Here is a 26,828-nt window from a genome sequence, read left to right as displayed (position 1 = left end):
TTGTAGATCTTACTTTGCTGAACATTATTGCTGTTTACAGTTTATCGCTATCTATAATAGTATTCAAGATAACCAAAAACGGCAAAATTTCTTTAAAAATTACCAATTGGAGGGCAGCAACCCAACAACCAGTTGTCCAATTCATCTGAAAAATTCAGGGCAGATAGATATTGACTTGATTAACAATTTAACTTCTTGTCAGATTTGCTCTAGATGCTTTGAATTCATAGTTATAAGCCAAAAACTGCATTTTACCCCTATGTTCTATTTTTAGCCGTGGCGGCCATCTTAGTTGAATGGCCAGGTCATCGGACACATTTTTCAAACTAGATACCCCAAAGATGATTGTGGCCTAGTAGTTTCAGTGGAGATTTTGTAAAAGATTACTTAGATTTATGAAAAATGGTTAAAGATTGACTATAAAGGGCAATAACTCCTAAACGGGTCAACTGACCATTTTGGTCATGTTGACTTATTTGTAGATCTTACTTTGCTGAACATTATTGCTGTTTACAATTTATCTCTATCTATAATAATATTCAAGATAATAACCAAAAACAGCAAAATTTCCTCAAAATTACCAATTCAGGGGCAGCAACCCAACAACCGATTGACCGATTCATCTGAAAATTTCAGGGCAGATAGATCTTGACCTGATAAACATATTTATCCCTGTCAGATTTCCTCAAAATGCTTTGGTTTTTGAGTTATAAGCCAAAAACTGCATTTTACCCCTATGTTCTATTTTTAGCGGTGGCGGCCATCTTGGTTGGTTGACCAGGTCACGCCACACATTTTTTAAACTAGATACCCCAAAGATGATTGTGGCCAAGTTTGGATTAATTTGGCCCAGTAGTTTCAGAGGAGAAGATTTTTGTAAAAGATTAATTTAATTTATGAAAAATGGTTAAAATTGACTATAAAGGGCAATAACTCCTAAACGGGTCAACTGACCATTTTGGTCATGTTGACTTATTTGTAGATCTTACTTTGCTGAACATTATTGCTGTTTACAGGTTATCTCTATCTATAATAATATTCAAGATAATAACCAAAAACAGCAAAATTTCCTCAAAATTACCAATTCAGGGGCAGCAACCCAACAACCGATTGACTGATTCATCTGAAAATTTCAGGGCAGAAAGATCTTGACCTGATAAACATTTTTATCCCGTCAGATTTCCTCAAAATGCTTTGGTTTTTGAGTTATAAGCCAAAAACTGCATTTTACCCCTTTGTTCTATTTTTAGCCGTGGCAGCCATCTTGGTTGGTTGACCAGGTCACGCCACACATTTTTTAAACTAGATACCCCAAAGATGATTGTGGCCAAGTTTGGATTAATTTGGCCCAGTAGTTTCAGTGGAGAAGATTTTTGTAAAAGATTACTTTAATTAACGAAAAATGGTTAAAAATTGACTATAAAGGGCAATAACTCCTAAACGGGTCAACTGACCATTTTGGTCATGTTGACTTATTTGTAGATCTTACTTTGCTGAACATTATTGCTGTTTACAGTTTATCTCTATCTATAATAATATTCAAGATAATAACCAAAAACAGCAAAATTTCCTCAAAATTACCAATTCAGGGGCAGCAACCCAACAACCGATTGACCTATTCATCTGAAAATTTCAGGGCAGATAGATCTTGACCTGATAAACATTTTTACCCCATGTCAGATTTGCTCTAAATGCTTTGGTTTTTGAGTTATAAGCCAAAAACTGCATTTTACCCCTATGTTCTATTTTTAGCCGTGGCGGCCATCTTGGTTGGTTGACCGGGTCACGCCACACATTTTTTAAACTAGATACCCCAATGATGATTGTGGCCAAGTTTGGTTTGATTTGGCCCAGTAGTTTCAGAGGAGAAGATTTTTGTAAAAGTTAACGACGACGGACGACGACGACGACGGACGACGGACGACGGACGACGGACGACGGACGCCAAGTGATGAGAAAAGCTCACTTGGCCCTTCGGGCCAGGTGAGCTAAAAAACAAGGATAAAACTCACTATGGTTGGGGTGGGGGGGGGGGGGGGCATAACAATAGTAGTATGAACTCAGGAATAAAAAGTTTATATACACTAGATTCATACAATGTTGATCTGAGGTGCTTATAACCCTACAACACATTTTAGTTGCTGCTGTGTTATTACCTTTGAGGCAATGTTATTTGAAAATTTTGTTTTAAGCCATTTATTTGATATACTAGTAATCATTGCATCAGTCTTAGTACGACACATTGTTAATTATACATAGCAAGCTATAGCAAACTTTCCAAATAAGGAAATAATGTCAATATATATACAATTCACCTATATTTCATTAAAATTGTTCAAGCATTTTTGAGTCACAGTCGAAAACTGTAAAATCCCTCATGCCATAACTGGGGAAATGTATAATCTAAAATTTATAAAAAAATCAAAAGCCAGCTGACATCAATAGATATAAAACATTTCATCAAATTAAAGCGTTTGAGTTTTTGTCAGACATATGGATGAACAGACGGACAATTGTATATCCTGATACGTCCAGTAAATAGGGAGCACTCCAGATAGGCATACCCTTATGATCCGATTATTCTTCACACCATTTGCGAGTATGGTATTGAGAAATGATGATAGTCTGTCTAAAGGGGGCGATAAATGGCTGATCTGTGTTAAGAGATAGCCATATCTCATGCACGTAAAAGACACCCTTGAAGAATCTGAAGAAGAGCAGGCTAATGCCGCTACAAGGCAGCACTCTTGCCCGCAAAGTGGAAAGGGATTAATATAAGTTGCAATTACTTGTTTCCCAATCCACTATAAAAAAAAGGTTTAAACTAGTTATTTAGCCAGTTAGAACAGGACTAACAAACTAACTCACTTACACAATTGCAGACACATTATTGGGCCTGATAGGTTAATATATACCTTCAAAATGCTTTCTATCTGTTAAAAATCTAAGTTGAAACAAAAACTGTGCTTCTGGCAGCAACAACAAGCAAACAAAATTTTATTGCAGGCTTGATAAAATATGGTAAATATTATATATGAACTTAAAGTACATTGGTTCAATTGTTTGTGTGAACAAGCTATTTAAAACTTTTGATACCAACAATGACAATTAGTGTTTTAAAATCATTTTATTCCCTTATAAATAAAAACAATGGTATAAAATATGTCTAGTCACTATTATCCATATCTACTTCTTCTATAGCCATACTACTACTATCAGCAAGCTCTGATTCCTCTAAAATCTCTTTTTCACTTCCTGTTTGTGATATCTCTAACTTTCCTGGGATTGTAAACTCTGGGATATCATCATCTGAAACAATATGAAATATTAAGTCAGCCATTTGATATAAAGTCAACTTTATGAAATCTTTGAAAAATACCTTTGTATGATCTATACAACTTATTTTTGGTGCAATAACGCAATTTTTGGTTCTCTGAGCCCCTTTTATGAAAGAAAATAATATCTGTTATGAACAAAAGAAAATTGATATTTTAGGTGATGAGGGATATTGGACCCTAATACCTTGTTAACTACACAAAATACAGTGGTATTTTTTTGAACTATTAATGTCAATACAGTCACAACCAATTCTGAAGAACAAGTAAAATCAACCAATCAATACTCAGGTCCTTACTCAGTATCACTATAATAAATACATATGAAATAATACTATAAGTAAAACATGAACACCATTAAATACAGTAAATTTCCAAAATTGTGCTAAACCAATCTTAAACATATAATTTACAGAAGGTGTTGTATATCAATGATATTGAATATCAGACATGGAGGTTTTCTAAACTGTGTAATCTTTGCTGTTGTTTGTACATCTTTTTTTAAGGAGTCTGTTGTTTTTTTGTTTTTTATTGTTTTTTATTGTTGTTGTTTTGTTTATTAGTTTGGGTTTTTTTTGTTTTTAAGGTCTTTCCTCTCCGCGAGGAAAGACCTTATTGTTTTTCTAATGTTTTTTTTTTTTCTTTTTTTTCTTTTTTTTCTTCCAACATTTTTTTGACATGCCCGCCCCTTCTTTCTGTTAAAGTTACCAAGACCAAATATGGACCATTGATAGACCTCATCATGCAGTTTTACCAAATGACCCTGTTAAGGATTTCATCATCCTCTTTAGAAGTTATCTCCCTTTTATTGATTTTTTTCAACACGGCATCCCCTCGTTGTTTTTAAAGATATCATGACATTATTTGGACAATAGGTAGATCTCATTATGATATATTACCATATGAGGTTGAATAGGATTTCATTGTCCCCTATGAGAGTTATATCCCCTTAAAACAATTTCTTTCCTTTGCATTTTTCTCAAAAAGTATAAGAGATAGAATTGATTTGAAAACGGCAACATGTACAGGAACAGATGGCAATGTTAATGAACATATACAATCATTTTGTTATTAACCCTTATAAGGAGTTATTCCCCTTGAAAAATTATGTACAATTTAGAAAAATTGTATTTCCAGAACCGGAAGTTGTAGAGACTTGGGACCTTCACCAATAATCTTTAATTCATGTGACCTTTAATATGCACCCAAGGTCAAAGGTCACAGAGTGCAAAATAAAATTACGCTGCAATTTCAAGCTTACATATTAGGAAAACGATAAGACTTTGCTGCATACATACAGCGTATAAAATGTTCCTCTCGACGAGCTCTACATTTTATACAATAAGCCCAAAAATGTCCGACCGTCTGTTCAAAAGTTACAACGGGATGATTCTTAAAAGTATAGTATTTTGTGTATATCTTTTTAAAGGTCACATATATCAACCTACTATAAACTGCAAAGATGATCAGTAATTCAAGACCTTCAATTTGAGGTCAATGTCAGGTCATGATGAAATTTCACCTTGACCTTCACATTATACTATGACCTTGACCTTATGATATTTTAAAGGTCAAGTGGTCCTGAGTTGAATGGTGGTAGTCCCATGTCTCCACGACTTCCGGTTCTCAAGTTTGGTATTGCATCATATATTTGATGATTAAATGTGACCTTGGTGAACTTTGAAATTGTCCCAATTCTTTTTCTATAATGTTGTCCTTTAAATGTAGATCATTTACCATTTAACAGATTTGAGATATCTATTTTTGTTTTAGAGATAATGCAGTTTGAAATTTTGCGAGCGGCGGCATGTATTTCTGAATCAACAACAGCTTACCACTTAAAATGTTTAAGAAATTGAAGAGGTTAACATAGTTATATGTTTGAACAAATACCAAAAACATTCCATTGAAAAAAACACCAAAAAATCATTTTGAAATTTGCATGTTTTGCATTGACTTTGTAAGTTTCATAACTTCTATTTATATCGTTGATATTGCATCATTTTTTTAACTTTGTCAAATGGGGTCATCTGATATATCAAATTGAAGGTCTTAATAAACTCTACTTAAAAATGAAAATTTTAAACCTCTTTTTCATCCCAAGTGGAAGGGTGGGGTCATTTAGTGCAAAAATTCAAATTTCTCAGATGGTAAGGTTGTCGCATATCAAATGAAAGAACATAAAGCGTACATTTCAAATTTCAAATTGACGTCTCCCAAAAATGGGTTGGATGGGGTTATTGAGTGCAAAAAATAGATTTTCTTTTAAGATAGGGTTGTTGTATATCAAATGAAAGGTCATGATGTGAACATTTGAAATATCAAATTCCCGACCTCCAAAAATCAGTTGGATAGGGTTATTAAGTGCAAAAATCAAACTTTCTAGAACAAGGCGTTGTCGCATATCAAATGAAAGCTCATCTACTCTATGTTACATATATCATACTTCCCGTCTCAAAAATGTAGCCGGATGAGGTCATTAAGTGTTAAAAGAGAAAAGTTTCCGAAGGTATGCTTGTCGTATATCAAACGAAAGGTCGTACAAAGTACATTACGAACACATCAATTTTACAGGAAAGACCTTTCAATTGTTTTACAAACAATTGAGATACTAGTTGTCTTTTTTTTTATGAGCACTCAGACTGTAGGGTTTGGTGATAAACTTCAACATTTGCATCACAATATTACTTAAGTTATATGTAACCAGATGCTCCGCAGGGCGCAGCTTTATACGACCGCAGAGGTTGAACCCTGAACGGTTGGGGCAAGTATGGACACAACATTCAAGCTGGATTCAGCTCTAAATTTGGATTGTGATTAAATAGTTGACACAGCATAGGTTTCTGACACAGAATGAATCTGGTCTAATGAACTTAAAAAAATTTTTTTGCCTTTGAGCAATTCACTATGCTGTTGAATGTTAATCCTCTCAAAAAAATGTTTGAAGAAATTTTCTTTTTATTTATGAAATCTGAAATGAGAAAAATTTAACCCCCCCCCCCCCCCCCCCCATTTTTTTTTCACATCCCCCTTTCCCTTTTTCCAAAACTGATCTCAATTTAAATTTCTAATGGAGTTTGCAACAATAACTACTCATTTAAATACATCATAAAATATTAAAATGTAAAATAAAGTGCTTGTTATCACTGAATAGTAAAGATTGTTTTAATTTATCAGTTGGTAGTAAAAGTGAATATACATTGTATATTGTATAAAACAATGATTTAAGTTGATTCAATTCTGGACAAAGAAAGATAACTCCAATTGAAAATATCTTGCTATTGCACAATATTGTGCAATTAGATATTTCTTGCTATTGTACAATACTGTGCAATTGAAAATATTTGCTATTGCACAATACTGTGCAATTGAAGATTTCTTGCTATTGCGCAATACTGTGCAATTGAAAATTTCTTGCTACTGCACAATACTGTGCAATTGAAGATTTCTTGCTATTGCTGAATACTGTGCAATTGAAAATTTCTTGCTATTGCACAATACTTAATATAATAATTTTGGATCCTGATTTGAACCAACTTGAAAACTGGGCCCATAATCAAAAATCTAAGTACATGTTTAGATTCAGCATATCAAAAAAGCCCAAGAATTCAATTTTTGTTAAAATCAAACTTAGTTTAATTTTGGACCCTTTGGACTTTAATGTAGACCAATTTGAAAACGGGACCAAAAATAAAGAATCTACATACACAGATAGATTTGGCATATCAAAGAACCCCAATTATTCAATTTTTGATGAAATCAAACAAAGTTTAATTTTGGACCCCGATTTGGACCAACTTGAAAACTGGGCCAATAATCAAAAATCTAAGTACATTTTCAGATTCAACATATTAAAGAACCCCAAGGATTCAATTTTTGTTAAAATCAAACTAAGTTTCATTTTGGACCCTTTGGACCTTAATGTAGACCAATTTGAAAACGGGACCAAAAATTAAGAATCTACATACACAGTTAGATTCAGCATATCAAAGAACCCCAATTATTCAATTTTTGATGAAATCAAACAAAGTTAAATTTTGGACCCTTTATTCCTAGACTATTGGGACCAAAACTCCCAAAATCAAAGCCAACCTTCTTTTTATGGTTATAAACCTTGTGTTTAAATTTCATAGATTTCTATTTACTTATACTAAAGTTATGGTGCGAAAACCAAGAATAATGCTTATTTGGGCCCCTTTTTGGCCCCTAATTCCTAAACTGTTGGGACCTCAACTCCCAAAATCAATCCCAACCTTCCTTTTGTGGTCATAAACCTTGTGTTTAAATTTCACTGATTTCTATTTACTTATACTAAAGTTATTGTGCGAAAACCAAGAATAATGCTTATTTGGGCCCTTTTTTGGCCCCTAATTCCTAAACTGTTGGAACCAAAACTCCCAAAATCAATCCCAACCTTCCTTTTGTAGTCATAAACCTTGTGTCAAAATTTCATAGATTTCTATTCACTTAAACTAAAGTTATAGTGCGAAAACCAAGAAAATGCTTATTTGGGCCCTTTTTGGCCCCTAATTCCTAAAATGTTGGGACCAAAACTCCCAAAATCAATCCCAACCTTCCTTTTGTGGTCATAGACCTTGTGTCAAAATTTCATCGATTTCTATTCACTTTTACCAAAGTTAGAGTGCGAAAACTAAAAGTATTCGGACGACGACGCCAACGTGATAGCAATATACGACGAAAAATTAAAATTTTTGCGGTCGTATAAAAACTGGAAATTTATTAGAATAAAATAATAAGAAATAAGAATTGTTATAGAATGTCGAACAAATTTGCACAGATAGAAGCCTAATTTGAGTTTTCAAGATCATATAATTGTAAAGGTTGTTTGTGGTTGCTGGAAACAATTGTAATATCAAAGGTTTTAACAAGAGTGCACAGGCTGACATTTCTCACCTTCTTTGCTAACAATTGATTTTATGTTGATAGTCCTAAATATAAAGCTTTACTACAAGTATTACACAAACTTAACATGGTCCAAGAAAATGAGGTCAAGTCAGATAAACCAAAGGAGAAATACATGTACACCTTACAATCATTCAATAAACCAAACATAGTTGACCTATAGCTTATAATTTCTGAGAAATAGTCTTAACCATGAAAACTTAACACTGAGAAATTAACCATGAAAATTAGGTCAAGGTCAAATAAAACCTGGGAGACTAACATGTACATCATAAAATAATTCCATACAGTTGACCTATTGCATATAGTATTAGAAAAAAAGACCAACACTCCAAAACTTAGCTTTGACCACTGAACCCTGAAAATGAGGTCAAGGTCAGATGATAGCTACCAGTTGGACATGTTCACCATACAATCATTCCATATACCAAATATAGTAGACCTACTGCTTATAGTATCTGATATATGGACTTGACCAAGAAAACTTAACCTTGTTCACTGATCCATGAAATGAGGTACAGGTCAAATGAAAATTGTCTGATGGGCATGAGGACATTGCAAGGTACACACATGCTAAATATAATTATCCTATTACTCATAATAAGAAAGCAATTAACATTACAAAAAATGTTGACTTTTTTTCAAGTAGTCACTGAACCATGAAAATGAGGTCAAGGACAATGGACATATGACAGACAGAAACTTCATTACATAAGGCATCTATATAAAAAGAATGAAGCATCCAGGTCTTCTAGCTTCTCAAATATAGCTTTTAAGAAGTTGGCTAAAGCAGCCACCGCATCACTATCCCTATGTCAAACATTCTGCAACAAAAGTCACAGGCTCGACAAAATGTTTTGCTAATAAATATAATATTTACATCACATACTCAATTCAGTCTTCACGCCGAGTGGCAGCCCAGGCAGGTAAAATTGCTCTCGGGTCCGTAAAAATCAGACCTACAGGCCAACAGAATCTAACTAAAAATTTTCAAAAATTGAGCTGCAGGCCTGTAGATTTAGCAGTTCAGCGTGAAGACTGTAAATTAAACCCAAATCTATCAATTATTTAAAGATGATGTTAAATAACTAACCATCATTAGGTGCCATTTCACTCATCAAAGCTTCCATTACATTAGTTAACATGGTTGTAGAGAACGTATCATCTCTTCTAATCCCTAAGGCCTGAAAATCAAATAACATGATTAAATCGTATTAAAATGAAAAAGATTATTAACTGTTAAATCGTAAATCATTACATGCATTTGATCAACAAAAATGTGTCAGATTAATTAATGCAATATCTGGAAATTCTGCATACACAAATAATACTTTGTAAATCTAAAATGTGAGTTCTAAATAATGTATAAGTTTAGGTAAACAATACCTTATGGAAATAGTCTACAGCCATCATGTTGTTACCCATAAGTACATAACAGTAACCAATAGCAGAAAATGTAGAAGGACATTGAGGTGAAATGATTTGTGCTCTTCTATGATATTCTAAGGATTCTTCATACTTCCTGAAAAAATTAAAGGAATGTTACTTTAAAACTATATTTATGGCTCAAAGATGGCAATTTTCTTGTAAATCAAATGTTGAAAAATATTTCATAGTCTCATAAAACATATTAAGTCTAATTCACCTTAAAAAAGCCTTTTATAACAAACTATATATATCATATAGAAAATACGTTTATCCAAGGGTTTGAATGTTTGGTTTTCATTTACAAAGTTGATATTCTTTTTAATTTTAGTTCATTACGATACTTCAGAGTTTAGTATGTCGTCCATTGTCACTGAACTAGAACATATTTTTGTTTAGGGACCAGCTGAAGCATGCCTCCGGTTGCAGGATTTTCTCGCTGTGTTGAAGACCCACTGGTGGCCTTCAGCTGTTTGATTGGGTTTTTGTCTTTTTGACACATGCCCCATTTCCATAATGATGAATAATGCATGAATTGTGCAGGTTGAGTTAATTAAAGGAAAAGAATGTCAATATTGAACAAGGTAAATCATTGGTTTGACAGATTTAATTCACAAAAAATCATTCTTATACAGGTAAAAACGATGATTAACATATATATTTTTAAATCTATAATGTGAAAATAAACAGACCTATAAAAATCCAATTGCATGAGTTTGCAATATATTTATATCTATATTTATGTTTATTACCCTTATATGACCATCGGAGGACTTCAGAGGTCAACTCGATAGTAAATAAGATGGTGTCTAGACTAAAATATGCACAAAACGAAACTACATATCAAAGAGCCCATGCCCTGTAAATTGTTTATTTTAGACTTTTAATAGTTTGTATAAATGTTTTACATTGTAAAAATCAAATATGAGAATTTGAGTAAAATCAGTGAACATGAATTTGACAGCTAATGCCCCTTTGACAGTTTCCCAGAAATTAAATGGCCTTAAATGATTAACTACAAATTTAGGAATAAATCCTATTCAGAGGGCATGTTTTAATACTGAAATATAATGTTGAAATATTAAATAAAAAAAGAAAGTTTTACAGAAGATAGCAGGGTGTTCGCTAAGGATTTTTTAAGGCGAGTCAAGGGACTCATCATTTTTGGCCATGGTGAGTCTTACAGTAAGAAGGAGATATTCATTGTGATATAATTTAGTATTTTAGTCTCAATGACCTTATAGCCCAATGAAATGACAATAAATTCAGAATTATTTTAAGCTTTTGCTATAAAATAATGATATGTGTGTTCAGTTTATACAAAATATTTCAATCTTGGTGCATCTTTGGACTCACCAGATTTGAAAATTACAGACAGATTTTCATGAGTCCAGGATTTGGCTTAGTGAGAACGCTGAGATAAGTAGTAAATTTAACCAGATAAGAATTGTCCATGAGATAGTGATTACTAGAACGGACAGACAGACAGATGCCCAGAATTTTTATTCCCTGCAAGAATTCAGTGGGACTGTTCAGTTGACAGTATTACACTCTCCAACTTACTGCAGCTTTCTACACGTATGACCCAAGTTATTAAGTAAAGTTTCTCATTTCACTACCAACTTACTGCAGCTTTCTACATGTATGACCCAAGTTATTAAGTAAAGTTTCTCATTTCACTACCAACTTACTGGAGTTTTCTACACGTATGACCTAAGTTATTAAGTAAAGGTTCCCATTTCTCCACTAACACTTGTTCACCAACACACTGAACTTTCTGTAATGCTTCTTTAAAGTATCTCTCTGCTGCAAGGTAGCTAAAAAGTAAAACAACATTGAACTATGGATTCAACAGAACACTTGAAAATATACAGTAAATTCATTGATTATCTATTTTCAAAGTGACATCACTTGAGAATGGTGAAAATGAAACCAAATTCACACTTGATCTCAGTTTTGTGACAATAAGCATTGTGTTAAGTTTCATAACAATTGGTTGAGGCAAATTAAAGTATTAATGTACAAACATTAAATTTGGATATTTTTTTATTTATAAAGGGACATAACTGGAGAACGTAAAAGTAGTCAATATTGATCACATTTTCATGGACCATTCTTGATTTAAAAGATATGTTCACAAAACCTAAGTAGGTATTCCTATGCATGGACATCTGAATAGAAAAATTAGTTCTTCTTTCTTTATACCCTTTCCTATGCTTCTCAACATAAAGCTCTATTTTCCTAAATCAAAAGCCTTTTCATGACCAAATTTAACCTGCAATAGCAAAGCATGTCATCAAGCAATGTACATACAACTTACTCTTGGTTCTGAAATGCTATCACACCCATCTCATGTAAAACAAATGGATCCTCAGGAGCAATACTAAGGGCCTGACTGAAGAATCTTTCTGCTAATTTGGCATTGTTTGTAAGTCCATATTCCAGTCCTATATATAAGATAGGTAGATGACAACCCTTCATTAACTGTGAAGCTGTGAAGTATGCAGCCATTGCTTGATCATGTTCATTGTCTGAGGCAAAAGAATGTCCAAATGCTAACCATGCCGGTCCGTATACTCTGTCTAATGTCGTAGCTTTACTGGAATATATAAATAATACTAGAATCTGACATGTTTTAAATGAAACAATTTATGAAAGAGTTATTTTCCTTTTGTTTCCATATTGGAGGTCTAAATTCTAAATGTTCCAACTTGTTACACAGACCGCTAGACTTTAAGAAAAAACTTATTTTTTTTAACAATTTTTATTTCTTTTAGACTTTCTAATTTTCATCACTATGATCTTGTAAGGATCTCTCATAAGACTTGGATGGATTGCATGTTTTGATTTGGTTAGTCAAATAAGGGCTGATCTATATAACATACATAGGACCCAGGGAAAGCATTTAAAAATCTCTTCTAAGAGTAAGTGTAAAGTACAGTGAAAATTTTGTTGAAATTCTAAATTTGCCTCTAAAGGTGGTTACCCAATTATGAAAGTGCCTTCCCTGGGTACCATGCATGTTTTCAAGGACCTGTCCTAAATAAAAACAACTGTTTAAACCTCAAATTGGTGACCAAGGGATTTAACTCAAACTTCTAAATATATTAAGTCATTGGAAACCTTCTGTGATATCTTCTTTTGGCTATAAATGCAAATGATTACATTAGTGTATTTTTAATTAAGTTAAAATATGATGTTGACTGCCTGTTTTGTGTGTAAATGCAGATCTGAATAAGAGCAGACCTCTTATGTATATGTTTTTTTTAGGAAAGCAAATATGTCTCTTGCCCACCTTTCACAACACTAGAGATCTACAGCATAAATAAGTCAAAATGAAAGATGAAAATATTTACCACAGGTATCTTCTTGCAGGTTCACTTTTCTCTATTAATAAATAATAACATCCCACAGCAAACCATGATACCTGGAAACATATTATTTATTTGAATGAATATTTCAATTTAATTATTTATAATGATATTATTATCAATATATTATAGCTGTTTTATTATGCAAGTTAAGATCATTCTCCTTAATCAATAACATGTTGTCTTAAAATAAACTAATGAATTTCCAAAATAGAACAGACAAGTCATGAAGAATATATTTTGGAAAAATTTAAAAAGACTGATCTTGCACACCATCAAAACTCTTGGTCTTTATTGTGTACATTTAAATAGCAAACCTACTGATAATATATATATCCAGAGCAAAAAGAATCATTTACAAACGGTCAACAAATACAATTTGACCTCTTTCATGAAATATAGTTATTGAATGTTTCACAATACATTGACAGTAATCGTTATTCCTTTACAGTGACTATCTATACAAGATACTTTCTGTGCTTGTTTTAAGCAAAAAGTCTAGATTAGTACATAGTTTCATTACAAAATGTGAAAAGGTATAACTGCACATGAGGAAATACACAAATTTGGTTGATAACTGTCTCGTTGACAGTCATACCACCTCTTTCATTTTCTGATGTACCACAGTGATGTAAAATGTAATTGTACTTACTGGTTTATTAGGATACAAGTCTACTAGTTTATGTGCTAAATAAAATAATTCTGAAATACAAAAATAAAAGATATGTATATCAAGCTATCCCGTTATCCTATATCTAATATATACTTTTGTATAAACATAAATCTAGGATTAAAACAATTTTCTTATTTCACTTGTCGCCATTTTGGAAATTCTGCTTTTAATTAAATACTTTATATCTAAATTTCTAATACCATAATAGTAACAAGAGTGCACACGCTGAAATGTCTCGCCTTCTATACTAATCATTGATATTATGTTGATAGTCCTAAGTATAAAGCTAAGCTTTATTACAACTGTCACATAAACTTAACATTAACCAAGATAACTAAACAAAGACCAATGAACCTTGAAAATGAAGTCAAGGTCGGATGAACCATGCCAGGCAGACAAGTACAGCTAACAATGCTTCTATACAATATATATATAGTTGACCCATTACTTATAGTTTAAGAAAAATAGACCAAAACACAAAAACTTAACACTGTGCAATGAACCATGAAAATGAGGTCACGGTCAAATAAAACCTGCGCGACTGACATAAAGATCATAAAATATTTCCATACACCAAATATAGTTGACCTATGGCATATAGTATTAGATAAAAAGACCAAAACTCAAAAACTTAACTTTGACCACTGAACCATGAAAATGAGGTCAAGGTCATATGACATCTGCCCGCTAGACATGTACAGCTTACAATCATTCCATACAACAAATATAGTAGACCTATTGCATATAGTATGAGAAAAACAGACCAAAACACAAAAATTTAACTATAACCACTGAACCATGAAAATGAGGTCAAGGTCAGATGACACCTGCCAGTTGGACATGTACACCTTACAGTCCTTCCATACACTGAATATGCTAGCCCTATTGCTTATAGTATCTGAGATATGGACTTGACCACCAAAACTTAACCTTGTTCACTGATCCATGAAATGAGGTCGAGGTCAAGTGAAAACTGTCTGACAGACATGAGGACCTTGAAAGGTACGCACATATTAAATATAGTTATCTTATTACTTATAATAAGAGAGAATTCAACATTACAAAAAATTTGAATTTTTTTTTCAAGTAGTCACTGAACCATGAAAATGAGGTCAAGGTTATTGGACATGTGACTGACGGAAACTTCGTAACATGAAGCATCTATATACAAAGTATGAAGCATCCAGGTCTTCCACCTTCTAAAATACAAAGCTTTTAAGAAGTGAGCTAACGCCGCCGCCGCCACCGTAGCCGCCGCCGGATCACTATCCCTATGTCGAGCTTTCTGCAACAAAAGTTGCATGCTCGACAAAAATAATAATAATAATAAAATAATAAATTCTGTATCTAAAGAGGGTAAACACAGTTTAGTTACAACAAACTAATCTTCCCTGATATCTTCATCCTTTTTTATTACGGTAGTTTGTATATTTTGAAGATATTTCCAATGCCCTACAAATTTTTTAATTTTCCCCTTATGTAATTATTTTGATGTGGTATGCCCTTTATTTAATGTTGAGAGGACTAATTAGGATCAGGAATATCAATCCCAAAATTCTGACAAGAATTTTATATTCACAAAATATACAGATGTACACATGTAGTTGGTTTTAATGAACAGCAAACTGCTCCACTTTTAATGCCCATTTAAATGTACTTTAATACAGATTTTTCATTGATTTGCTTATAAATCACCCTATGTTAAGCATAACGATAAATATATCAGAGTTTATCAAAAGTTTATGTTGAGATATGTCATATAGAAACACTTTCAACCTAAGTTTGTATAATTAATGATTTTAATGTACCTTTTGTTTTCTTCAGTTCTACCAAAACAGCTATATGTAATGGTAAACATTGACTATTATAGGGGTCTTTTAGTAATACCCTGAAAAAAAAGATATAATTATGTTTGTACAGTATTTAAGTATCATACAATTTCAACTCATATCAGCAACAACAAATAATAAATATTCTGTTTACTTGAATGTTGAAACAGTCTTGCATAAAATATTATGAAAAATATGAGAAAGACAACTTATAACATATATATTTAAGAATATTCTATTTTTGTTGGTTAATTGAATTGCATTATTATCTCCCTTGAATTAGCTCAAATCTCAGCTTCACTGATTAAGCAGATAAAAAAATATCTCAAAACAATTTTTAGACTCTATAACCTGTGTTTTAAATGAATATAAGTTCACCTCTCGAAGTCATTTTGTGTTGCTACGTTGCTGTCACATTGACATATACCCACACTGATGTACCATTTCTGTATATCTGATGTAAACTACTACTTACATTGAAGTTATTTTAAAACATTCTCTAAAATCACAGTTATAATAATGTCTTTCTGATAAATTCACTATCACATCCATATTGTCTTTCAAAATATTTAATGAATCTGGTAATTTAAAATCTTTTGGCTTGTTATACTGAAATAAACAATACATCTTTAGTACACACTGTCATACATATAACTCATAAATCCATATCAAATAACTTTTCCCAATCTTCTAACAGCAGATTTTTCTGTGATTGAAAGTTTTATTCCCTGTAGTTTGATCTATTATTTCTGTTTAGTTTTTGTTTTTCAACCTTCTATATATCAAGCCATGTAAAATTTAAATATCAGGTTATAAGTTATTGTACTAATTCAGAAAAAAAACTGTTGATTTGTAGCAGAATTCCAACCTCCATAAGAACTAATGTTTTACATCTGTTTTAAGAAAGGAATCTCTGTCATTGTCTTTCGTTTTTGTTTCAATTTGAACCAGTTTTTGTCCATTATGGATATTTTGATCTCCAAATCAATATTTTGAGGTAAATCAGAATAGCAGTATTTCTAGATGTATTTTTTAGTTAAATAAGTGTTTTTGGATCTCTAGATGTTACATTTATTTTATATAAGTGTTGCAGGTTCTCTTAATGTTTAATTTGTAGTAAACATGTGTTTTATGGTCTCATGATGTTTATATGTGGTTAGTGTGTAGGACCTCTGCCTCATTAGAGTTTATTCCAGATTTTCTCTTGGTAGTATCACCTTTATACCTTGTTTTTAAATTCAAGTTCTTCATGCATGGCAGGCACTAGACAGTGCTAATTCATTTATTCCAATTTCTTATATTATATATATGTAATTCATACCCATCATCTTCATATTACCTTTTTTAATCTATTTTCATATAAAAATCTGACCAGTTCTATTTCATCTTCTGGACACTGTGATGATAATGGAAGGGAATCCATTAGTTCTCGTTCTGTAAAATACAGATTAATTTATTATAATCAATTTAATCATTACAAAGTCCATGAGGTCAGTGAAGGAAAACTACACGCTTTTCAAACATTATTTTCAATATAATTATATTATTGTATTCCAGCTTAGAGAGAGTTATATTCAATATCTACTCTTCAGTATTATTTGTGATACATGTTCTATGTCTAGGATTTCCATGATGGAAGATATTTTAGCGAAAAATAAAAAAAAAGCACTTAAGTCTAAATCTCTAAATTCCATTTTAATCTGAAATTTATAACCCATTGATATATGTAACAGGTCTTCAAATTACAATCGTAAATACAATGTAATACTGTTCATAAAATTGCATCAGGAACTGTTCTATCCATCTATTTTGTCTAGATTGAGGTGCACATTCAAATCTATACTTCTTATTTTAATATGAGTCTTTGTGAAGTTTGCCATTTGTAATCTGCCCAAAGACAAATTGATGATGATAAAGCCTGTTTATATTGAAATATTCCTAAAAAATATTCAGGTAAAAACTCAAAGATAGGATCATAAAGCGATGGTGTTGATGAAAATTAGTTTAATAAAGGTGCTTAAAAAATAATATTCTTTTGATAACAACCTTCTTGAGCTGTAAGCATATGATGATTGACCAGCAAATCAAATGCTTCAAAACAATAAACATCCTGACGCAGAGCCTCTCTGTAACATTCTACAGCTAAGTTTCTATTGTCCATAGCTTCATAAATCTTCCCTCGTAACAAATTTATTGAATGTTCTGTCTGAAAAAATTACAAAAGATGATTACAAATATCTAGAAAAAGATAGGTTAATACCAGGGTTGGCAAAGTACTACCCGCCCGGGTTTTCCCGGGCCGGGCAATACTCCCTGAAACGGGGAATACTGGGGAATACTGGGCAATATGATTTTTTAAGCTTATTTCAACACAAAATAGTAAAGACTTGTTGTAGTTTCATAGTACTATAGCTAAATATATACATTTTATACAGATAACCATTGAGAGTCATTTCTAGAAGATTAAATATTCAATTTCATTCTCTTCTCCACATAAATTCTATGTAGGCAAAATACAAGATTTGCACATTTTAGGATTCCTTGTTAATTTCCAAGCATTGTTTCAATAATCTTAACACCTTATTGCAGTGTTTATGTGAATTGTAAATTAAATTGCTATATATGCAATCATGATTGCTAAATAAACACCCTACAGGGTCTTATCATTAACTCTTATAGAAATGAAAAGACTGATTATTGTTATATAAACATATCTTTGTTCTAATCTGAATAATTACTTATTAATTAGTTTTGTACATTTGTACATATATATAAATTATTTCAAAGTAATTTTTCTTACATATATATGTAGTCCTTCAATTCTTTATACTAGTTATATATAATTGAAAAAATATTTTTTATCAGAGTTGTAAGAATAATTCTTTCTCAGATGTATACACTTGTACTTTTGTACATATATGTATCATAAGACTCTCAAACAAGTAAACTAATTATTTATAAATAAAAATATCTTAAATGTAGTGTATTTGTGTTTGATTACTGAATCCTCTTTAAAATTCAGGCCAGTATCTTATATTACCCAGTATTGCCCAGTATTACCCAGTAAAACCCAGTAAAACCCGGGTTTTCCCAGTATTTCCCACTGGGCTGGGCAATACTCATAAAACCCGGGTTTTTGCCAACCCTGGTTAATACAATAAGATTGAACTGACAGGAGCTTTATAACAGTTTTCAGCCAATAAAACATTAAGACTGCACATGTTGACATGCCTTTCCTACTGATTTTGATAGAATTTTATTTTGATAATCTTGAAGATCCAGGTCTTACTACAGGTATAACATAAACTTTACATTATTAATGATCTATGAAAACAATGTCAACTTAGATAAAACCTGTTAGACAGGCATATAAACTATACATTCAGTCTTTACACCATGTTGTAAATGTGTGTATTGGTTATTTCCAAGTACAGAAATATTATTATTATTGTATTATGAGAGTTTATATGAGTTGTCAGAAGTTATTTCTAGTATTTAGTATATTGAATGAGTAATTTACGTCCGTTTTACTTTATGTTATTAGCTGTATCGATAACGTCGTATATGGCGCAACTTTGTCATGTATTGTTCAGAACGTTACCGTTGGGTCAATATTTTAAGCGTGAACCCAAAAGTGTTCATTTAATAAGTGTTCTTAACTGGAAGAATTAGTATGTCTATATTTGATTATTCATAAGATTGTATTATTATAAGCATTTTGAGTCGAGGACTCCTATATTTTATGGAAGCGTTTTACGTTATGTTACGTTATGTTTTTCTTCCTGCTTAGAATATTTACTTCCGGTAATTTGAAATAAATACCAGTGCAACGTCACGTTCGTCAGTCTTTGCTGTGTTTATATTTGGCTTGCAGCAAGGCTCATCCCGGGGGTTCCTAGAGGTAAGAAGCAGCACATTAGCTGTATGCCTCGCATTTTATATTACAAGTAAGGGTTATAATTTAGAGGTAAGAAGCAGCGCAGATAGCTGTATGCCTTGCATTTTATTTATATTGTCATTGTTATATTTAAGATAATCCCGTTTGACCCGTACGAAAATACAAGTAAGAATATTATTTAAGTATCTTCGCCCCGTATATGTTTATCATATATTATTGTTGGAATATTGTACTTGTATGGAAATATATCGGCAGTTCTAGATGTTTAATAAACGTATCATTTTTACTATTGATTATTTATTCACGCTACCAAGAGAGAACAGACAACAGATTTGACGTCCATATTTATTTATTACCCCGTGCATTTACTAGTTTTATGAGATATTCGTATTTGCTGGCTTTATAACTATATCAAAACATATCGAGAAGCAAAAATTACGACACACCATATATAGTTGACTTATTACTTATACTTAACTAAAGATCAGTTTATTTGGTTAATGAATAATAAAAACAAGGATATTTTGTACAAAATGTGTGCTTTCATAAAACAGAATAAAAAATACTCATAATTTATACCATTGTTTGTGTTTTATGTGTATTTTTTTTCTTTCTTATTCACATATGGACAAGTTGTGCTAGGAGCTGCATCAAAATCCATATAATTTTGGCACACAAATTCTACATAACAAATTACTATGTCCTTTAAGCACCTGCACTTGGTGACTCCTACATTGGTTAGCTGCATATTAATCTTATTTAAGTGCAATAGCCACGAGAAGGATTATTTTATAGTAATCCAGATTTGAGTATTAGTTTATGCTTGAGTTGTAAATTGTTTAAATATTCATATTTCTGTGTATTGGCCTGAGTGTCCTTTTAGCACCTGCCCTTGGTGACTCTTGCATATATGAACACCAATACTACATGTATTTGTTCGATGAACAAATCAGCCACAGGGAAGGACTTAACTCAAAAAAGCTATTTTTATAATGGATGTGATGACGCTTCTGGTGTATGGTTACTAAACACTAAACATAGTGGTTTACAGGACTACATGTAGTATTTACTCAATTTATATTTCATGTTTTTCATGTTTTTTTTTCTTGTGTATTGTCTATACATGTATTGCAATTGTTTAATATAAAAATCAGTATACTGCCTATGCCCATAATGGGTCCTCTATTGGAAACAAAATTTATCTTATCTTAACTTGTAGTATAATCTGAGAAATCGATCTATTCATGAAAACCTAATGCTAACCGATTAACCATAGAAATTTGGTAAAGGTCAGAAGAATCCTGTCACATGGACATGAACACCTTACATTTCATCCTTTACATCCAATATAGGTTACCTTTTACATATATATGGTGCAGTCTTCACGACGAGTGGCAGCCCAGGCTGGTAAAATTGCTCTCGGGCCTGTAAAAATCAGACCTGCAGGCCAACAGAATCTAACTAAAAATTTTCAAAAATTGAGCTGCAGGCCTGTAGATTTAGCAGTTCAGCGTGAAGACGGTGTCTGTAGAAAGGAACTCAAGAAAACTTTGACCAATAAATTATGAGAATATGGGTTAATTGAATAATAGATGTATGATGTACAATCATTTTATATCCTCAAAACTTTGAAACAGATACCTGATATAATTCATAAATAAGTCAACATAACAAAATATAATTATGCATAAGAATTTTACCTCTTTCATAACCAAGTCAAAATGTGACTCATTAAAACTCTGTGTAAGTTGTCTCATATTGTTGTTTTCTACCAAATCAAGTATGTTTAATGCTTCCTGCCATTCTTTACACTCATACTGAAATATAAAAAACAGTTATTTCATACTTCATAAAACATCAAATAATATAAAATTTTCACAATAACAATAAGAAGCATCATTCAAGGGTGCTTTAGATGAGTTGTGATCTGTATGGACTTCAGCTGATGGACATGCTGTACAGAAACATAGTTTTAGTGTAAGGTACTTGATATTTTGGTTTTGGTGTTGAAAGTATACTAAAACCATTGTGAACAATGTCAAATGATGAGGAAACTAAAAGGAGAAGGTCCGGTATGGGCTGATTTTGGCCTCAAATTTCAGGTTCATCTAACAAAAGTTTTTGGACACTTTTAGTGTCTATTTCAATTGATTCGATTAGTTTATGTGAAAGATTTTAACTGATTTAGTCATTAATCAAAGAGCTGATAACTCTGAGGTGGAAGAAGGTGAACGAAAGGTAATTTGAATTACCATAATAGCAGCCCCACTAACCCAGGCTGCTTTGTTCCATTTATTGTTTTTGAGATACAGAGGGACATATGAACCCCCCTCTTTTTTTCTTCAAAAAAACTAAATATCACTAAAATAAAATTTTGAATCAAAACCAAAACGTATACAGATCTTTAGATTAATATAACAAAGAAGTGTGTAAAGTTTTAAGCAATAATCATTAATTGTTTTTGAGATACGGCCTGACATGTAAAAAAATCCTCCCCCTTTTTTGCAAAATACTAAATAACTGAAAATTTATTAAAATAAATCAAATGTCCTGAAATATTTATGTGAATTATTATCTTCCATCCATAGTTTGTCTTTACTTGTTTAGTAAACAAATTAATATCCATTTAGACCATTATTTACATTTTAACACAGGTAAACTAATTTGGCTATAAATAGATCAAAGCATGTCTGTGTAGAATCTCTAATCTAAAATCGTAATTGTTATAATTTTATTTCTTTAAATAATCAAATTTAAATTTATGAAAATAATCATGATTGATAAAATAGTATTGCATAAAGTTTACGTTTTCGGAAGACTATTTATGTTTAGGTCATGGTTCTAGAGGCTTCTTCACATATTTGTAAACAAACCAATATGGCCGCCACACGTGATTACCTTTGCACATTTGAAACAAATATTTCTGACAAAAGTCAGATTTCTCTTGTCAAGAGGGATTTATATTTATATTGCAATAAATTATTCAGAAGGAGGTACATTCAGTTTAGATTATATTTCTTATTCTATGAGCATTTAGAGTGTAATCAAAATTCTCCCAACAGCAACGTACTGCTCTTATCAACTGAGTCTTGAATAATTTTATAAATAGATTCAAACCATTTGAATTAAAAGGGCATCTAATTCACATGACAAAGGAAAACGATGAATAAAGACAACAATTTAATAAGAAATAGATCCTTTCTATTTATTAAAAACAAAATCTTTTTGTCTGTAAATTCGTAACTTCAAGGGCGAACATGTAAACAGGGCGAGTTGTCCCGATACCAAATTCACCCATGCATACTTCAAATATCTACAGTAAAAACATCCGGTTACAAGTAAACAAATAACGTTCATGTAGATGAGATGAAATCTAATAATTTACATAAATAAAAGGGTATATATTAATGATAGTGATTTCCTAATTTATAAATTAAATGATTCAGATGCTTAATCATGTGTAAAAATCGGTATCAGGAATCAAAAGTTGTTATGAAATTGTAATACACAGAAACGAATGCGGCATATGGAGAATTCAATAATTTTAAAGTCGGCACCATTGGCCTTCAGAAGACTTGAAGTCTTCTTTCATCAAAAACGCTCTGATTCAAGCTTAAATATGAAAAATCTATCGAATATGCCAAAAAACGTCACTTTTTAGATGTTTTTTGAAACGTCACTTTTCAGATGTTTTTTGTCAAAAATGAAAGTAGCCGCATTTGTGTTCATCCTCAACCTTTATATATGTTTTGTATTATCATCAAATACAACTTACATTTCAATATTATAAATGAACACGAATGTGGCCACTTTCATTTTAGACGGAAACCGTCTAAAAATTAACCAAAATGCTGAAATTTTGAAGGTTTCAGTAATTTAGCACAATTTAATGATGCTAGAACGCTATATTTGTGCATTTTATTGTCAATAACAGCTCATATTTATGTAGCAGAAGCATTTTACTTTCCAAAATATAGCTTAAAGATAACATTTTCACAATTTTCTAAAACTGCTATATTTTGGGACCAAAAAGGGGTCTTAATGAACCTACTCCTTTAGTCCAATTTTCGGTTTATTAAATGCTTCTTTGCTAAAACAATAGAGATAGTTATGATCTTCCAGGCACACTATCTACCAACAATGACTAAAGACTTGTTAAGATGTGATTTATAACTCAAAAGGTATCATCAAACTAGAGGCTCTAAAGAGCCTGTGTCGCTCACCTTGGTCTATGTGAATATTATTCAAAGGAAGAAGATGGATTCATGACGAAATTGTGTTTTGGTGATGATAATGTGTTTGTACATCTTACTTTACTGAACATTCTTGCTGCTTACAATTATCTCTATCTATAATGAACTTGGCCCAGTAGTTTCAGTAAAAAATGTTTGTAAAAATTTACAAATTTTATGAAAATTGTTAAAAATTGACTATAAAGGACAATAACTCCTTAGGGGGTCAATTGACCATTTCAGTCATGTTGACTTATTTGTAAATCTTACTTTGCTGTACATTATTGCTGTTTAAAGTTTATCTCTATCTATAATAATATTCAAGATAATAACCCAAAACAGTAAAATTTCCTTAAAATTACCAATTTAGGGGCAGCAACCCAACAACAGGTTGTCCGATTCATCTGAAAATTTGAGGGCAGATAGATCTTGACCTGATAAACAATTTTACCCATTGTCAGATTTGCTCTAAATGCTTTGGTTTTTGAGTTATAAGCCAAAAACTGCATTTTACCCCTATGTTCTATTTTTAGCCATGGCGGCCATCTTGGTTGGTTTGACGGGTCACGCCACACATTTTTTAAACTAGATATCCCAAAGATAATTATGGCCAAGTTTGGATTAATTTGGCCCAGTAGTTTCAGAGGAGAAGATTTTTGTAAAAGATTACTAAGATTTACGAAAAATGGTTAAAAATTGACTATAAAGGTCAATAACTCCTAAAGGGGTCAACTGACCATTTTGGTCATGTTGACTTATTTGTAAATCTTATTTTGCTGAACATTATTGCTGTTTACAGTTTATCTCTATCTATAATAATATTCAAGATAATAGCCAAAAACAGCAAAAATTCCCAAAAATTACCAGTTCAGGGGCAGCAACCCAATAACGGGTTGTTGCATTCATTTGAAAATTTGAGGGCAGATAGATCTTGACCTGATAAACAATTTTACCCCATGTCAGATTTGCTCTAAATGCTTTGGTTTTTGAGTTATAAGCCAAAAACTGCATTTTACCCCTATGTTCTATTTTTAGCCATGGCGGCCATCTTGGTTGGTTGGCCGGGTCACGCCACACATTCTTTAAACTAGATACCCCAATGATGATTGTAACCAAGTTTGGTTTAATTTGGCCCAGTAGTTTCAGAGGAGAAGATTTTTGTAAAAGTTAACGACGACGGACGACGACGGACGACAGACGACGGACGACGACGGACGCCGGACGCCGGACGCCAAGTGATGGGAAAAGCTCACTTGGCCCTTCAGGCCAGGTGAGCTAAAAAGGAATATTTTCAAATTTGTCAGTCTGTTTATTTGCACTGTGACAATGTCCTTCTATTCCAAAATCAATAAGTGCTTTGTTCAAAGGTGTATTTTCAAGTTAAATTGGTACAAGTTGGAGTCTGTTGGATGTGTAATTAATGAGCTCTCTGAGATGGAGCATACCATTAAATTAAAATGACATTTAAAACCATTTTACAAATGATTAATGCATATAAAAGTTTATTGAGATAGACTTACATGACATAAGGCTGCTAAATGGCGACATGAGGTATTTGTCTGAAAAAAAGAAAGTCAATATCAGTATTAAATGTATGTACCGGTATTTAAATTTATCACACATACTTTAATGATCTATTCTTCTCATAAAGATGTCCTATTATCCAAAATCACTCAAATAAAGTATACAACCTTTTTAATTGTATGTCATGCTGAAAGGCATCATGGGCATAGGTAGTGTATCTTGCTGAGAACAAATAACTCTTATTGTGAGGCGCTCTCAAAAGCTAACTTAGTTTCATGCCACCAGTTAAACTCGTGATTGTTCAGTTTAAATATATTTACCATCACCTAAAGGAATGAGCTAATAGTATGAATACCTTATCTAATTTTTTGTTCCTGAGTAATCTTGAAGCTCTGTGATACTGTCCTGTCAGGTATAATGTTTGTGCATACCAGTATATATCATCAACATTGCCTGTAATAAAAAATGTGTTTCAACTGACAAACTTAAGACCTCACAAATGTTTGTGTGACTTTTATTGGAAGGGTCATCATATTTTTTAGGTGTGTTTGGGGATGTTTATTCTAACATTACTAAATATTTATTGCTTTACATCCTAAAGTGTTATGGAAATGCACAGATTTTTACATCGTCACTGCATCATACTGCATGGTAAGCAAGCAACAATCAATCAATAATGCTGGTAATATTAATTATTCAAATAATTTGTGATGGTACAAAAACATGTTCAAAAGAAAATTGTTACTAACAAACATACACCATACATTAAATACTAACAAATATTAAAGTAGGCTCATAAAGTCATACGCCTCAATCTAATCTGAGAAAAAAACCAATTCACTCAAATAGTGTTATAAGAAAAAGTACCACAAAATAAGACCAAAGCAAAATTTAGCAAATAACAATAAAATTATGTATAATAAAATAGTGTATATACATGTATGTTAAAGGCAGTCACAGCATCAACAAAATTACGTATAATAAAATAGTGTATATACATGTATGTTAAAGGCAGTCACAGCATCAACAAAATTATGACTGTAAATTAAAATGTAACCCAATGTCGCTTAGAAATCTTTAGGCCTAAATTAAAATATTGTTTGTTTGCCATTCTCCTACCCAGAATTTTTTTTGTGGGTAGGTAGGTAGGTAAATTATTTTATTTTTTTTCTGGAAAAATATTTTGGATGTTTATATAATAGTATGAATGTAGGGAGCCTCGTACATCTTTTATCTCTGCATATGCATGCATTTATGTGTCACTTGCTATAACCTTCACCTCTTATATATTCTTTTATATGTGTATATCTGCTCTTTTTTTTCTTCATTGTGTTCTGCTAGATATATTCACTGCTATCATATATGCACCTTTTAATCCTTAATCACCCTCTGTAGTGTGCTTTCTGGCTTAGTAATACAACTGCATGGTGAGTGCTTGGTGTATTGAATGCATATGGATCATTAACCAGTCACTCTTAGCACCAGAGAAACTGGGGGTTCCCAGTTAGTATACTTGCACATTAAATATTGAATAACCTTTTATGAACATTGCAGAAAAACATGAACACACACGTCTTCTTTTACGAGACTTGCTATTGAATGGACTGATAGAATACAT

General features: G+C 32.0%; 1 protein-coding gene across 1 annotated transcript in view; it reads right to left on the bottom strand.

The window, feature by feature from the left end:
• Positions 1-3,112: 3,112 nt before the first annotated feature.
• The window catches only part of LOC143067728 (cell division cycle protein 16 homolog), a 31,053-nt gene continuing 7,337 nt past the window's right edge, over positions 3,113-26,828 (bottom strand). Inside the window, exons 3-16 of the mRNA XM_076241213.1 lie at positions 25,566-25,663; positions 25,207-25,245; positions 21,155-21,271; positions 17,603-17,762; positions 16,896-16,990; positions 16,032-16,165; positions 15,536-15,615; positions 13,707-13,756; positions 13,040-13,110; positions 12,004-12,282; positions 11,375-11,500; positions 9,645-9,780; positions 9,352-9,442; positions 3,113-3,309 (exon numbers count right to left, since the gene is read on the bottom strand). Coding sequence (XP_076097328.1) covers positions 3,167-3,309; positions 9,352-9,442; positions 9,645-9,780; positions 11,375-11,500; positions 12,004-12,282; positions 13,040-13,110; positions 13,707-13,756; positions 15,536-15,615; positions 16,032-16,165; positions 16,896-16,990; positions 17,603-17,762; positions 21,155-21,271; positions 25,207-25,245; positions 25,566-25,663 — 1,619 coding nt within the window. The 3' untranslated portion in view covers positions 3,113-3,166. The remainder of the gene's footprint in view (positions 3,310-9,351; positions 9,443-9,644; positions 9,781-11,374; positions 11,501-12,003; positions 12,283-13,039; positions 13,111-13,706; positions 13,757-15,535; positions 15,616-16,031; positions 16,166-16,895; positions 16,991-17,602; positions 17,763-21,154; positions 21,272-25,206; positions 25,246-25,565; positions 25,664-26,828) is intronic.

This window comes from Mytilus galloprovincialis, chromosome 3, assembly GCF_965363235.1.
Source record: "Mytilus galloprovincialis chromosome 3, xbMytGall1.hap1.1, whole genome shotgun sequence".
Taxonomy (NCBI): domain Eukaryota; kingdom Metazoa; phylum Mollusca; class Bivalvia; order Mytilida; family Mytilidae; genus Mytilus; species Mytilus galloprovincialis.
This window is presented reverse-complemented; position numbering and strand designations above follow the sequence as displayed.